This window comes from Neofelis nebulosa, chromosome 8, assembly GCF_028018385.1.
Source record: "Neofelis nebulosa isolate mNeoNeb1 chromosome 8, mNeoNeb1.pri, whole genome shotgun sequence".
Lineage (NCBI taxonomy): Eukaryota > Metazoa > Chordata > Mammalia > Carnivora > Felidae > Neofelis > Neofelis nebulosa.
The window spans coordinates 132,405,758-132,422,807 of NC_080789.1; the positions used below are offsets into that span (position 1 = coordinate 132,405,758).

Below are 17,050 nucleotides of genomic sequence, written 5' to 3' on the forward strand. Positions count from 1 at the left end.
TTCTTATTCCTTCTCCTGAGAAAAACATGCCTTATATCCATGATCCTACATTTTTACTGTGTGTCCTGTTAGTCTTTACCAATATGTGCCTTTTATGTATCTAAAGGATTTCAGAATGAAAGTCTGTAGATAGTAGAATAGCGGACCGCTGTGTGACACTGCCTTATTTCCCCACAGGTGTTCCATTTTCTCTCATAGTCTTTTCTCCCCACTTTCTTCCTTCCACCTCCCCAAGTTTTGTTTGTTTGTTTGTTTTGTTTTGTTTTGTCTTGTTTTGGTTTTTTTGTTTGTTTTTAAATCTTTCCACTGAACTGGTCCCTTATTAACGCCTTTCCACTCCGGTTCAGTTAGTCCAAATCTGGAATCTTGCTTAAATTCTGGTTAGCACATTTACAAAGATGCCCTTTCGTGTCCATGATTGTCCATAAGTCAATATAGCTAAACGTCTATGGAAAATGCTATGGAAGCCAACCCTACATTGACCATCCCTGGTCAATACATTGGTGACCACAAGACATAGAGAATGGCATATGAGAATCTGCAAAGTAATAGAACTCTCATTACCTTTAATGGATCTGTTATTGCCGGTGTCTGCCTTCCACATTTGTTCAGTTGTCTTTTTGACGTGGTTATGTAAAATAAATTTTAATTACTATCATTGGTTTCATTACATTTTGTCGACATTGAAAATATGCTAGGACCATAAAAGCATAATTATAAATTATAATTTCATTATCATGAAATATGTGATTTTTAACTAGCAGAAAAAGGCAATCCATACAATTTGTGTTTAGTACAGCAAGTCAGTTTGGAGATTGAGGATGTAGACTTAAGGGTAGTATCTTAGCTCGGGCTGCTATAATAGAAATACCACAGACAAAGTGGCTTTAACAACAGAGAAATATTTTCTCATAATTCTGGAGGCTGGGAAGTCCAAGGTTAAAGCGTTGGCAAAGTTGGTTTCTTCTCTCCTTGGCTTTCGCTGGGCGTCTTCCTGCATGGTCTTCCCTACACAGTCTCCCTGTCTGTGTCCGTACATCTCTTCTTATAAGGAGGTCAGTCATATTGTTTGAGAGGCCCACTCCAGTGACCTCATTTAACCTTAATTACCTCTATAAAGTCCTTCTATCCAAATGTCACATTCTGAGGGATTTAGGGGTTAGTTCAACACATGAATCTTGAGGGGACACAATTCAGCCCATAGCAGTGAGGTAGCTTCTAGGCACAGACTTTGCTGAAGGCAAGAACAAGCACAGGCCTGTCCTGTGGTCAGTGAAACCTGGCTCGAGTACCTGGTTCACCTCAGGGGACGTGGAGTGTGCAACTCCTCACTGGGGCTGCCGCGTGCCAGGCACTGCCCAGCGCTTCACACGGGAATCAGGGTCGGCCTTTCCCTCCCTCTAAGGGGCACCAGTCTGGTTGTGTTGGGAGGGTGTGATGACAGAGGGAGAAGTGCTGTCCCCTACCTGGTCCGGAGCTCCCCGCCTGACCACTGCTCCTCTAATAGGGTGTACCTCCCCGCTCTGCCAGGGGCCACTCTTCACTGTTGACCACAACTGGGAGGAACCCATGAGCTGCACTCTTTGTGGTGCGATGCGGTTCCTTTCCTTTCAGAAGCCTTTACAGAGGGAGGTGGGGCTAAAAACAGGGCAGATCACACCTCCCTTTGTGGCCCCGTCCACTGCTCTGCTCTGAAGACAGTGGGGGCACTAATCCCATCAGGTCACCCTCATGACCTAATTTCCTCCCAAACCCCATCTCCAAGTACCGTTACACTAGGGGGTTCCAGCATATGAATTCTGGTGGGGCACAAGCATTCAGTCCATAGCAGTTAGCCAACCTTGGAAAGACCTAATTACAAGTGAATTAAGTTTTCCTAGGTTGTGAATTGATACAGATTGAAACACAGAAAGCAGGATGTGAGCATTCCCAGTCCAGGCAAAGAGAAGCGTTTGAAGCTTTCACCCCTAGATTGATGTTCTAGGGCATCCACCTACGTGCACGTTGCAGCCACTGTTCATTTTGAAATGTGGTGATGGTGGTGTTTAACACTGCCATGGAGAATTTTTTAAACATTTTAAATGATTTCATATGAACTGAAATGTTGGTGGCTCTCTCTCTGCAGGCTGCCGGAAGCCACTCAAGTGGTGGAGAAGGGGGCAGCTTAAAGGGCTCAGTGTAAGAGTCTCTACAACTAATCTGCTTTTGTCCCTGTGACAGCACATTTTGCAGGCATGAATTCACCATTCTCTGGGTGTGCGTTTTCCTGTTCCTTTTAGTGGTTATGTTTTTCATCAGGTTCCTACTCACCAACCTGCAAAGGGTGTTGTGATGATTGGCTGATATTTTTTTCTGATGGCATATCAGCCAGCCACCGAATTAGCCATTCAGGTTCCTATGCTGTGCCCTCAGAAAATTGTCAAAGAAGAGTCTTAAGTTCAGTTTTTCAGTTACATAGGTCTATATATCTTCTTAATAATTTGCTTGTTGGTGTTATCTGTCTATAGGGAAGAAGGAATTCCTACATTTATCTGGGACTAAATGGATACCTATTTGTAGAGCGGGTGAAAGCTTTTGGGCGACTCGGATTGATTTTAGTTTTATTTGTATGGTTAGTTTTTAACTCAATAGGCTAAGTAACTACTTGTGAATATTCTTGACTCGGGCTGCATGTGAGTCCCCTCTCTTACCTTGATTCCAGCTAGTTCCTGTGAGACTAGTCAGATGCTGCACTGGAATTGCCTCAGATGCTTTTACATACAGCATTCAAAGACAAGGACAACTTTTGTCATCGACAAGCATTTCACCGTTTGGGTTATCACTTAAAATGCTGTGTCCGTGTACCGTAAAATGTCATTATTATGGTAAAAAGATATGAGAACAATGCCATTTCTGCCTGGGTTTCCTCCTCTACAGTGAGAGGTCAGAGTAGTGACCTTAGTTATACGCCTGTTCCTAAATGCCATATGTCTTTTTTGAGTAGTATCTGGTGCACGTTAAGTGCTTAATGAGTATTAGCTATTGCTGCTACCATCATTAAGTATTACATACTGTAAGTCTAACCCACCAACGTGAACTTGGTAAGATAGTATCAGATGATGTTATCCTCCTACTGAAAAGGCCCCAGGAGTTGGCAGTTGACTCAGAAAGAATTTTAGAGCCTTTACTATAATCTTCAAGGCCCTGTGTGATGTGACTGCTCTTCCTCAGGCCTCGTCCCCAGCTGGTCTCTGCTTGTCTCCTGCTCCAGGCACAGAGTGCCTCTGTCCTCGCCAGAGCTCTGCCCTGCGCGGTCCTGCCCCACCCCCACTCGCTTCCACTGCCTTCTCTGGTGCTGTCTTCCTGGCTCTGCACAACTAGCGTGTGTGCTCCGTGAGGGTGGGAACTTCTTCCTTGGTGTCCTTCCTGGATTGCCAGCTCCCTGGGCAGTGCCTGGGCCATAGTATTTGCTTGATACATATGTATCTGTTGAATGGATAAATGAATGGAACAAACCCTGATTGCCAATTCTAGTGATTTGTGTGCTTTCAAATGTGCAAAATGAAGAGCTTGCACAAGGATTGTCACAGTAGAGTCCGCTGAACCATCCGCAGTGTCTCTGGAGTTTAATGAATGTGCCACAGTGGCAGAAAGCAGTGAGCTGGGCGTGAAAACATGGGGTCCTGGATCCCATTCCGTGTCTGCCATGAGAGTTCGATCACATGGCTTCTCTGAAGCTCTGTTCCCATCTGTCCAGTGCAGGCAGAACTAGACCTTGAACCCTCGGGCTCTGAGCAGCTGCCCAGTTGAGGGAAGAGGAAAAGGGGTGACTTTCCACTTTTATCAGAGCAGCTGTGTTTATATTTTCCTTATATATTGGGGCCTCATATGAAATTTGGTTTGAAGAAAAAGAGCCTGGTCTTAAAACGTTTAAAAACTCCTGGATTCCAAGATCACAAAGGTTATTTTGGGCTTAACTCTTTAAAGGATCTCGTTTCTCTAGCACTCTCTGCTACCTCCCCCCCAAAGAAAAGCTCACTGAATATATTTTTTTAATATCTCAAAAGTCCCATATGTGGGTGAAGAACAAAGTCATCATCACCCGGAGTCTGTGTACTCGCCTCTGGTGACACATTGCTTAGCCCAGAGCAGAGCTCACTCAGTAAGTCTTGTAGATGGATGGGCGGGAAGATACCTGAAGAGCAACCACATATTTGTAAGTGAGAGTATTATTTTTCAATCTGTGAAAATTTTATTTTAAAGATTTTTTTTTAAGTAATCTCTACACCCAACATAGGGGCTCAAAGTTACAACCCCCAGATCAGGAACCCCATGTCCCGCCAACTGAGCCAAACAGGCGCCTCATGAAAGTCACATTTTAAACCATGGAATTTGTACAAGAGAAGTCTGTTGTCTTTTTTTCAAGATGATACTTATTGGATATCTACATTATAATCATTTTTGGTTTTTCATTTTTTTTAATGTTTTATATTTAAGTTTTGTATTTTAGTTCCAGTAGAGTTAACGTAGCGTTAGATTGGTTTCAGGTGTCGAGTATATACATTTCTCCGTGCTCATCAGGATAAGTGTACAGTTGATCCCCTTCACGCAGCCCCCAACCCACATCCCCTCTGGTTACCAACAGTTTGTTTTGGTTTGTCTCTCCTTTTTTTTTTTTTCCCTGTGCTCATTTGTTTTCTTAAATTCCACATAGGAGTGAAATCATGTAGTATTTGTCTTTCTCTGACTTATTTCACTTACCATTGTACTATTTGGCCCCATCCATGTTGTAGCAAATGGCAAGATATCATCCTTTTTTATGGCTGAATGATATCCCATTGTATATGTATAGCACATCTTCTCTATATATCAGTGGACACTTGGGCTGCTTCCATAGTTTGGCTATTTTAAATAATGCTGCTATAAACATATGAGTCCATGTATCCCTTTGAATCAGTGTTTTTATATTGTTTGGGTAAATACCCAGTAGTGCAGTTACTGGATCTTAGGGTAGTTCTACTTTAACTTTTTGAGGAACCTCCGTACTGTTTTCCACAGCGGCTGCACCAGTTTGCATCCCCACCAGTGGTCTGTGAGGGTTCCTTTTTTCCCCAAATTCTAGCCAACACTTACTGCTTGTCGTGTTTCATTTTCACCATGCTGACAGGCGTCAGGTGATATCTCGTTGTGTTGTGATTTGCATTTCCCTGACGATGAGTGACGTTGAGCATTTTTTGATGTGTCTGTTGGCCATCTGTATGTCTTCTTTGGAGAAATGTCTGTTCATGTCTTCTGTCCATTTTTAATGAGATTATTTGGTTTTTTTTGAGTGTTGAGTTGTAGAAGTTGTTTATATATTTTTGGGTACTAACCCTTTATCTGATACGTTATTTGCAAATATTTTTTGTCATTCAGTACATTGCCTTTTAGTTTTGTTGATTTTTTTCCTTCACTGTGCAGAAGCTTTTTGTTTTGATGTAGTCCCAACAGTTATTTTTGCTTTTGTTATTTTGCTTTTGCCTTTTATTTCCTTTTGTTGTCTGGCTGCTGTGGCTGGGACTTCCAGCACTGTGTTGAATAACTGGTGAATAACGGTGGTGAGAGTGGATGTACTAAACTGTTTACTAAATGCCCAATTTATTGCACCTTCCTTTAATTCTTGATTAATTTTTTGGTGTTAATTATGTAAAATAAAAAACTGAAAGTATCCAATATAATTTTCTTTCTTTTTAAATTTTTTTTTTCTCTTTTGCATTTGAAGTAGGATCCTTTTAGAGGTGTTAACTGTGAGATAGAATACTATTTCTTTCTATCATGAAGTTATACTGTGGCAAGTACTTAAGATAATAATGATAGTAAGCTGTTTGGGAACAACTTTGAGACCACGCTTGGTCATCACCTGCCTTTTCAATTTGGTAGACCTGCTGTAAGTTGATAGAAGTTTGACTGAGATTTTGAAACCACTGTAGTTGAGGCTAACTAAAGTGAAAGTAACAGTAGGACTTTGAACTACTGACCTGCATAAGGGTTGTAATAATGAGAATGAGAGTATCAGCTGTGTGTCCTTGAAGACACATAACAGTATAGCTTAAGAAAACATAAGAATCACCTGTTACATAATTGTATCACCCTTCCTCATAAGTTCATAAAATATTCCCACCTGCACATTGTCTAATAAGATTTTGACTTGTGGTATGTTTTAGTATCAGTCTCCCTAAAAACTGCTTCTCCTAAACCCCCCCAGATTCTGTGGTTTATGTGTATGAGTGCTCAGATGAAAAGTATACCGTTGTTCATCATGTGGTTTTATACTTGATGTTATTTACTGCTGTATTTATGTTATTTATGGATCTGTCTTTCCCTTTAGGTAAAGAGGATGAATACCCACGGAAACCTTTGGGACAGCTTCCACCTGAATCTGCTGGCATCAGTCACCTGAGCAACGGACAAAGAAGCATGGGCAGGTCAAGTCCCCCCCTGAACAGCAGAAGAGAGAGCAACTCTTCACCCCACAAAAAGCATGAGCATTCCCCTCACCATCAAGGTCGAGTTGGCACACCAGAAAGAGTAAGGGCGCTGAGAAAGAAATCCGTGGACGAAGACAGTAAAAAGCTTAAAGACGAAGCAGATTTGCAAAGAAAACTTCCGTCGGGCCCACAAGACAGTTCGAGGCAATATAATCACGCAGCTGCTAACCAGAACAGCAATGCCACTTCAGCTGTCAGGAAGGAATTTGTGCCCAAGTGGAATAAACCGTCAGATACTTCAGCTATTGAAAAAACTGCCAAATATGCCATCGAAGGCAAAAGTAGGTCAGCACACCCCTCGCTCACAGCCACCGTCCCGAGTTCTGCTGATACTCGGATGTCGAACGTGAGGCAAAAGATGAAGGTTTGGGATGTCGATGAAGGGAAACGGGGCTCCAATGCATCCCAGTACGATAACGTGCCTGAGAATGATAACAGCGCGTCGATTGAAGAGGCGCTAGAAAGAGCTTACTGTCACAGTCCCAGGAAGCACGTGGAGCCAGGGTCTAGTCCATCAAGAGCCTCAAACAAGTTTACTTTTAAAGTGCAGCCTGCAGGTTACACAAAATACCCGTCTCCGTTAGACGGGGAAGATCGCAGGACAGTGCACCCGCCCTCCTACAGTAACCCCCCTGTGTACCACGGAAGTTCTCCCAAACACATCCCTGCTGCCGACAGCAGCTTTGCATCTCCACAGTTTACCCATGGGACTCCAGGGAATCCTTCCAGGAGACCTTATGGCTCTACTCTTTCAGTCGATATTTCTCCAGAGAAATCTTACAGCCGCCCTCTTCCTCTTGTCCTGCCATCCAGCCGAATAGAAGTTCTTCCTGTGGGGACCGGTGCCGGGGGGTATTCAGGCAATTCAGAGTCACCAAAGAATGGGAAATTCATCATTCCTCCAGTGGATTATCTGCCGGATAACAGAAAATGGTCAGAAGTTAGTTACACATACAGACCTGAGACTCACGGACAGCTGTGGACTCAAGATGCTAACCGTAGCCACTTGAGCAAGTTACCAAAATATTCCGCCTTTCAGCATGTTCCCTTTCAGGACCATAGCCTCCCAGCAGTCTCAGTAGATAGTCCAGTGCGATACAGAACTTCACCAGGTTTAGAAGATGCCGGTTCCTCTGGGTATCAATATTCAGGGCCCTCGCCTCCAGGATATCACTACAGAAATCGGGATGGACTTTCTATTCAAGAATCAGTATTGCTGTGAGAATTTATCTATACTTGGTAAAGACAAGAGAATAGAAACCATTTGAAACCTACATTGCTATGTTTATAATTGCCAAAGCAGTATTTCCTACTACTGTAAACATCTCGCACAATTCCAGTGTATGCTAGTAATAAGAATATGTAGAAACGTTTCATCCCCATGTAGATGCTGCTTAAGATGAGCAGTTTTTAAATTGCATCATCACTGAATCTGCTCAAAAGAATTTAACATGGAAACATAGCAGTGGTGTTGAGGGATGCACACATGATAATAATTCATCACTCAGTTTCATTTATATCTTTCTCCAAAACCTGAGCATTTTTACTCCATTAGCCTATGCTATTTTGAGAAACATTATAAAGCACTGAAAAACTGCATAGAATAGACATTTTGAAGGCTAGATGTAGTGTACGTATCTTTTAATAGATACCAAAAGGCTCCGTGCACACATTTGAACACAAAACTAAAGAAACGTTAAAAAAACTAATTTTAATATATAGCCATGGGATAATTTACTGTTCTTCCTTTCCTTATCTTCCACTCAAGTTCCTCCCCCACCGCCCCCCCAATCTGTTTTTCACCCAGGTCCTAAAGTGATGTAAGGGTCTGCCCCGACTTGATTCAGCTTCTCTGCCATTGCAGCCATTTTCTTTCCATCTGAAAATTAAAGACACTGGAGAGCAAGGCTCACCACTTAATGGTGCTTAAACATCGGGGCACTCAAAGTAAGTTTATGGCCAAAGGTGCGGCCGCGCTGCCCGTTGCATCCACACACCCTGACACCCAGTGTCAGAGCAGCTTTAGTGCGTTTGGCGCCCTTTGTTCTGGTCTGACTCTTGCAAAGCTCAGAGCAGAATGCTCCTTGCCAGACGCAAAGGAAGTGCCGAGGTCCTGCTCTCCAGTGGATGCCAGCACGAGGAGTTAATGACGAGTGCGCGCTCACGTGGGGCAGCAGAGCAGCCTCCTGTGGAGTTCATGCGAAAGCTGGTCAGCAGTATGGTGACTTCTCACTTCTGCCCCTTCGATTCCTGCAGGCCCAGGGCGTTCATTTACACGATCTTTTCCTGGCACTCTTTCTTTAAGGGCCCTAGTGGGTATCACTGCCCTTGGGCCACTACATTATCACTGTGTAAGATTGTAAACAATGGTCCTAATTATTAATAGGAGTCTTAAGATTTTAGTCTTTTTTAAAAACGAGTGTGACTTTCATACTTTCAAAAGTCTCCTTTTTTTCTTTCTCAGTGAAAAAAATTCAGGTTCATGGTTTAAAAATGAGCAATGTCTTTTAAAATACTCTATTACACTACAATTACCAAAATGCTGGCAAAGTTTTGGGCACTCCCAGAAAGTATGACTTTGTGTTTAACGGGAGAGCTCGTTTTCAGCATACTTGCCTGGTGGTTGAGTAATGAAGAGAGTAGGATAAACCTAACGTCCATGGCTCTTCTTGTCCCAAGTTGGAGCTTTAAACTTTCAAGGTACCGAAGTATATCTTTTCAAATGAGAGTAACATTTGTTTAGCTAGTGAATGTGACAATATTTTTTATGTATATAATGAGTCTAATGTAATTTTAATCAACTCAGTAATGATGTTATTAAATGGCAAAACAAATGCAGTGTGTTAGCAGCTAAGCACTACGCTGGAACACAGACAAAACCCTGCTGTCCCTGGGCTCTTGATTCGGATCATGTGGAGGCTTAGAAAGACATGTATATAACGAAATGCAGCTAAGGATATTAGTTCGAATTTTTAAACCATGATTCTGTGACTTGTAATAAACCAAGCTGTACAATTTAGGGTATGACGGCAGCATCTGAGCTGTTCCAAAATATATATGTCAACAGTGGTAAATACTGTAGATTTATATATATATATATATATACACACATATATATATATATGCAGAATATATATATACACTATTTTCTTATGTCATCTATGACATTTTTATCTGTATACTTTTTTTGATGTGATTGTTTTTAACATGCTAAAAGTAATAAGTATATTTTGTTTTGTGTCTTTCACGTGCTTTTTTCATATGATAAAAGTGCTGCGTCTCTGATGCTTCTGAAGCTAATTTTCTTTTCATTGAGGAGATATACTACTCAGTGTTTGCCTACATGACTATATATATATATATGTATATATATATCACAGTCGTATGTTAAATACTTTATTAATTTCCAGGAGTGCTGTATTTAGAACTACATCACCTTTGCTTTACTTTATCTGCCATTATTAATAGCAATAAGGTATTTCCAGTCTTCCCCACTAAAAAATGTAGCTCTCTCTCCATTAGTTTTTCAAGTAGGAAACTTTAATTTGAAGTTATTTTGCTACCGTAGCATTTTAGTCTTTCATATTTATCTTGTCATAAAAGCTAAATAATGGAATAATGATAAAAGATGAAGTAATATTAGTAAAGTGGGTTAAATATAATCGTGAAACTGTATTTGGTGAGGGTCCTCACAGAGCAGAGGCTGATCCTTATAGCTGCACACGCTGTAAATATCTTGCCATTATCCACTCTTTTCCTTATAGCAGTCTTGCCTCACACAATAAGCACTTTGGTATATTGTTTCAATATCTAGTTTGAAAAGTTAAAGAGACTGGACCCGGAGTCTCAAAGGGTTTTAAAACTTTGACTCTTTCAGTTACTTACACTTCTTATTGGAGTTTTAAAAAATAGACAGCTTTTTAAAGCTAAGAGAGATGTGTATACATAAATGTAAAGTCAGATTTCAAAGTACTAAAGGGGAAGAAAAATTATTTTTTCTTCCACCCTGCCGGGTTCTCCAGCCACAGCCTATACCTTGGTCTGACAGAAGCAGATCAACAAGAGAAAAACAGAAGCGTTCTCACAGGTGCATCCTGCATTCACACGGTGCCCAGTCCTGAGTAACTCAACGGAGGGCTGGACTTGGGGTGTGTGCAGCTAACTTAGCAGGGAGAGGGAGGGAAAAAAGATACTCCCGGGAAGACAAGTGGCCCTGAGAGAAGTGATGGGCGATGGGAAGTGCGTGGTGGTGTCGGGGTGTGGTGCTGGAGAGAGCAGAGTGGCCTGGAGATGGGAGTTGTGACAGTTGAGACTTTTGGGGAGACTCTCGGGCAGATAAGCGACTGCAGGAACTGAGATGCCTCTGGCTCAGAGTTGTTCTTTTGCGAGAGTGGTGTCTTTTGGGGTGACGTGTCCTGATCCCCCTCAGTGGCAATGATAGAGTGTCTCCTGAAAGAACGAAAAGAGATAGAACAGGACGTTTCTGGAGAAGAAAAATAGATGGTGGTGTGATTGCTTTCGCCTTTTTCACTTTAAGGAGATTCTAATACTAAAGTTTATGTCATACTCAGTGTAATCTTAACAGCGAGGTTTCCTTTGTGTCATTTCGGGTCTCTCCCTCAGGGCCCATTGAGGTGCGAGCACAGAAACAGTGCCTTTTCAGTACTTTGCTGGGATTGCTTTCTGGAGAAACACATGCTCTGCCCACAAATAGGGATTTATTCACAGAGGACATACAGCTCCGTCTTCTGGGAATGTTATCATTCTAAGTTGTCTTTTGATTCACCCCTTTTAGTATGCATTTGATTGTGGATTAATTATAATTGCAGTTTGGGGATCTTTGTTTGATTGTCCTTTAATGGATTTTATATGTCCCTCTGTAATATGGATATTAATGCTTATTGATCAAGCGGTTTTAATAAGCCAAACTTTATTTTTTCAGTGACCCAAGGTAGTGAGACTAAAAAGAAAGAATTCCACTAAACATTTAGTTATGAATTGTTCTTTCAGAAGGATTTTCATTTATCTGAAAATCTAAGCCTAATTGCCACCATTTTATCCATAAGAGCACTGAGGCATAAAGGAACAAATTTTAGATTTCATAGGAGTGTATCTTGACCCTTGCTACTCTTTAGAATTATCTGGGGGAACTTAACAAAAAAATGTTCTTCTTGGTTTCTATCCTAGGCCACTTCAATCAGAACCTGGGGTGAAACCCAGGGATCAGGTAACGGTATTTTTCACCCGTTCAGTCAGCTAAGCTCTTTTTTTTTTTTTTTTTTTTTTTAATGTTTATTTATTTGTGAGACCGAGGGAAACAGGGCGCGAGTTGGGGAGGGGCAGAGAGAGAGGGAGACACAGAATCTGAAACAGGCTCCAGGCTCTGAGCTGTCAGCACAGAGCCCAATGTGGGGCTCGAACCCATGAACCTTGAGATCATGACCTGAGCCGAAGTCGGGTGCTTAACCGACTGAGCCACCGAGGCACTCCTCAGCTAAGCTCTTAATAAATAAATAAATAAATAAATAAATAAATAAATAAATAAAACTAATAATAAAAATAAATAAAAATCTCTCTAAATTTGATTGTCTTATATTCTCACCATGAACTGTCTCAAAAGTTCTTAACAGATCGGTTTTAGGGTTTAGAAACTCTGATTTCAGGTAAGTTAGGAAAAATTCTGCTGGAAGGATTAACTTTCCAGCCATCTCTGTAAATTTTGATGAACTACTGGCAGTTGTGGAAAGTATAAATGGCTTCAAATGGAAGGCGGCATGACCCTGGACCTTCTCTCATTATACTTTACAGTAGTTCCTCAAAGTAGGTAGAGTCATAGTAAGGTTTCCATTTTCCTGGACAACCTCTGTCATTTTCCTTAAGTGGACATGCTAAAAATAGGCCTAAGCTCCATTTGCAAACCTAAGTGCATTTTCCCTATGTGAGGAGCTGAGAAAATGTGCACAGTCTGGTCATTCGCTTGGCCAGTCAATATTTTATTGAGCGCCTACAGTGTAGTATTGTCCTCGGGACCATGCTAGGCTCACGCTGCAAGGTAGGAGACATGGTTTTTAATCTCTGTGCCTCCATTCAGTGTGGGAGATGTGCACAGGTGATTAATACAGACGTAGAAAGGCCACGCACGGCTCAGGAGGGTCAGGGGAGGCCAATGGGGGTGGGGTTGCCTCCATTGCTGAACCTGAGGACTAGTAGAGTAGACTTTGCAGAGGGGATATGGCATGAGGGTTACGTGGGGGGCGTCTGACGCCTTGGTGATGTGGGGGGTGGGGTGGAGTGTTCCACAGAGAGACCAGATGATGGGGGCCTTCTATGCCATTGAACTGGATCCTGGAAGCCAGTTTTGCCTTGGGCATATTCATATTTCCTGTGTGGTCTCTAGAGGCTACGTGGCAGTGAGCAAGCGAGCCTGGAGAAGGTTAGGAAGACTGCCCCAAATGGTCAGTCTAAAATAAGTACAGTGTAAGACCAGGGAAGCACTTTCAAAGAAAAGGTGATTGATCTGAGAGCTAATTACCAAGTAAAGTTGGCCAGACTTAATAATTGTCTGAATGTAATTATAATAATCGTAAGAAAACTAGCGCACTTTCCTGAACGCTTGCTGTGTGTCTGGCCCTGTGCTTACGAATTTAACCTGTATTAACCTATATACTTCTCACAATAACTCTGTGAAGTGTGTTCCCTCTAAGTCCCTGTTTACAGATGGGAAAATGAAGGCACAGGGAGTTGACGTAACTTTGCTCCAAGTGACAGCTGGTTCAAGTCACAGAGCCAGGACATGAATCCACGCAGACTGAATCTAGAGCCTGTGCGTACCCCAACTGAACAGTTTTAAGAAGGTGTAACTTTTTTTTTTAAGTGTATTTATTTTGAGAGAGAGAGAGAGAGAGAGAGAGCATGTGCGCACATGAATGGGGGAGGAGCAGAGAGAAAGAATCCCAAATGTGGGATTCAAACTCAAGAACTGTTGGCATCATGACATAAGCTGAAATCAAGAGTTGGCCATTCAACTGACCGAGCCACCCAGGTACCCCAAGAAGGTGTATTTTACCTGCCATAGAATTCACCCATATAAATGTACACATCAAAGGGGTTTTTTTTAGTAAATTTACACAGTTACACAACCACTGAAACAAACACAATTTTAGAACATTTCCATTACCTCAAAAAGATCTCTTGTACCCATTTGCAGTCAGTCTCCATTCCTGCCCCCCCCCTCCCGCCCCCCGCCTCAGGCAACCACTAATCCACTTTCTGGTTTGTCATATAAATGGGATCAGACAATATGTGGCTTTTTGCATAATGATGTGGAGTTTCACCCATGTCATAGCATGTATTAGTGATTCCTTTTTATTGCTGAACAGTAGCCCATTGTGTGACTCTATCACATTTTGTTTACTCACCAGGTGTAGACATTTGCATCGTTTTCATATGCTGCTATGAGCATTTGTGTGCAAATCTTTGTGTGAATAAGTTTCCATTTCCCTTGGGAGTGCTATTGCTGACCTTTGTGGCAAATTTATGTTTAACTTTCTAAGAAAGTGCCAGACTCTTTTCCAGAGTGTTTACACCATTTTAGATTAGCATCAGCATTGTGTGAGGGTTCAAATTTCTCCACATCCTCACCAACACTTGTGGTTTTTTTTTGTTTTTGTTTTTTATTGTAGCCATTCTAGTGATATCTCATTGTGGCTTTGATTTGCATTTCTATAATAGCCAATGATGGTGAACACCTTTTCTTGTGCTTCTGGGCCATTCATATATCTTCTTGGGTGGAATGTCTGTCCAGATCTTTTGCTCACTTTTTGATTGGGTTATTTTCATATTATTGAATAGTAGGAATTCTTAATATATTCTGGATACAAGTCCTTTATAAGACATGATTTGCAGTATTTTTTCCCAGTCTGTCTTATGGTGTCTTTTGTGTTACAAATGCTTTTAATTCGAATGAAGTTCCGTTTTTTCTGTTTTTTTTTTCTTTATGAATCATGCTTTTAGAATTTTATCTGTCTGCCTAACCCAAGGTCACAAAGGATTTTCTCCTTTGTTTTATTCTAGAAGTTTTATAGTTTCAGCTTTTGCATGTGAGTGTATGAGCCATTTTGAATTAAGTTTTGAGTATGGTGTGAGGTAAGGAGCTAAATTCATGTGGCTATCCAGTGGTCTTAGCACTACATGTTAAAAAGACTGCTTTCTCCAGCTGAATTGGGGACCTTGGCACCTCTGTTAGAACTCAACTGACTGTGTGTGTGTGTGTGTGTGTGTGTGTGTGTGTGTGTGTGTGTTTAAGTTTTGAAATCAGAAAGTGTACATCCTTCAACTTTGTTCTTTTTCAAATGCTTTTGGCTATCCTGGGTCCTTTGCATTTCTACATATATTTTAAGATCAGCTTGTCAGTGTCTGCAGAAGACACTTGTTTGTTTTTTTTTAAACCTAGGATTTTTGATAGGTGTTACTTTGAATCTACAGATCAGTTTGGGAAGAAATGCCATCTTAACAATGTTGAGTCACCAGTCCATAAACCTAGATCGTCTCTACATTTATTTTGATCTTCTTTAATTTCTCTTTGGTGACATTTTGCACTATTTTTGTTAAAATTTTTCCTACATGTTTTATTTTTCTTGCTCTTGTGAATGGGTTTTCTTCAGACCCTGTGTGTTTCCACCTCATTCTGTACTGTTGAGGGGAGAGCAAGTGAGAAGGTTGATTCTGCAGTGCAGAAATGGGGGGTAGGGTGGCTGGTGGGGCCGCCATCTGATAGAATTCAGAAGCTGGAGCAGGCTTAGGTTGAGTGAGAAAATGACATGTTTTGACATGTAGAATTGGAGGAATCGGGGGTTGACAGATGGTGTTGTCTGACAGACAGCTGACCGTTCCAGAGAGACTTGGGGCTTGCTTGCCAGCACGTAGGAGGTAAAGCTGTGAGAGAGTACTTGTCTAGGGAGAAGATGAGCAAGCGAAGGATGGGGAGACCCGGGGGTCGCTGACATTTAAGGGTTGCCAGCAAGACAGGAGTGCGCGAAGGACTCTGAGCAGCCGTGGTCTGGTTCTGCGGGAGCTGAATGCCCAGGGACTGGCTGTGGAGCTTTGGAGCCGGACTGGCTCGAGTTTGGACTTTGCATCAGAAATTCTGACGTAATGAAGCAACCAAGTCCTCGATGTCGTGGAGCCGCTGTTCCGATCCAGTCCCTCCTCTGTAAATGAAGACTGGTATTTATTTCACGGAGCTGTGAGTTGAATGGGTTGCTTTGTGTAAAGTGATCGATCAGCACGGCCTCGTCACACAGTAATAATTTCGAATGTCCCCTGGACTCACGTGCCACCACTGTGCAAGGTTTAGTGACAGGAGAGCGTGGGCTTTGAGGTCCCGGAGCTGAGAGTTCGGTGAGGAGCTCAGAGGTTACAGGTGACATAGAAGGGGGAACGCACAAAGGGAGGTGTGAGGAACGGCCACAGCTGGGAGCGGGGTTCCCAGAAGGAAACCGTCGGCAGGACGGCCCCGTGATCGGGAATGAAGAGAACTTGGATCTGACACCGAGGAGTTCCCTGCTGTCCCCCTGCTGTCACTCCTGGAGCGGGAATGAGAGGCGATGCGGCTCTCGGCGGAGCTCACATAAGGGAAGGGTGGTTGCTGAATCAGAGCCAGAGGGACTGGTGGGAAAGGTAGGGGCTGGGGGGCAGGGGGAAATGTCTTTACAGGGAAAAAATAAGCTAATTGGAAATAAGTTCTGACCATTCAGACTCACTCCAGTACTTCTCCAAGGCGGCCCTTGGTTTTATTCCAGCTTGCTACGTAATGTGTTCATGCGTATTGAAATCCCAGCCCTTAAACTTCCTGTAACTCAGAGTTGTCACTTGAATTTGGAGGAAAATCAGCATACTCCATATGAGGCAGGCTGTATCGAGAAAGCTCGAGCACTGCCCATGAAGATCGGTGACTTGGTAGAGCTCACGTGTATGTTGCGCTGTGTCGCAACAGGAGACGTGATGCAGGGGTGGGCACCTGCCGAAGATGGAGAGGTTCGCCTCCTTGTAAGCTCAGTGTGAGTCAGCAGTGAACGTGGCTTCTCCAAAACCACGTCACTGTTGAACGGGCTCATAAGCTCTGCCGTAAATTCACGGTGTGGGAAATTTGGGAAGGTCACGGGTCCTCTCTGGGACTTGGTTTTCTGATCTGTAGACCCTGGAGGTAGGGAAGGGGAGTTTGAAAAAGGTCCTGCCCCGAACTCTAAGGGGAGAGTGCCCGACCCAAGGCCCACCTGCCTGCTTCATGCTGGGCACAGTGACAGTGATCAAGGCCCAGAGACCACTACTCACGGAGCCCATGGTCTTGGGGGGAAGACCCCCTGTGTGGCAACGACCAGGAAGGAGACCCCAGTGCACTGAGGGCCTGTGATCACGAAGGCATAAAGATGATGGCCACGAGGAACCGTGGCTTGAGTTGGACACGTGGAGGAACGCCGGCACACTGCCGTGGACCGTGCCCCTGTTCTCGCGGTGCAGCCTGGGAGTAGGGAAAGCGGAGCAGC

At 42.9% G+C, this 17,050-nt stretch overlaps 1 protein-coding gene across 9 annotated transcripts in view; it reads left to right on the forward strand.

The window, feature by feature from the left end:
- The window catches only part of USP6NL (USP6 N-terminal like), a 231,352-nt gene extending 221,604 nt beyond the window's left edge, over window positions 1-9,748 (forward strand). For all 9 annotated transcript variants that reach the window (XM_058681929.1, XM_058681928.1, XM_058681930.1 and 6 more), the window contains one exon: window positions 6,347-9,748. In XM_058681929.1, the coding sequence (XP_058537912.1) occupies window positions 6,347-7,728 (1,382 nt within the window). In that variant the 3' untranslated portion in view covers window positions 7,729-9,748. The remainder of the gene's footprint in view (window positions 1-6,346) is intronic.
- Window positions 9,749-17,050: the final 7,302 nt, after the last annotated feature.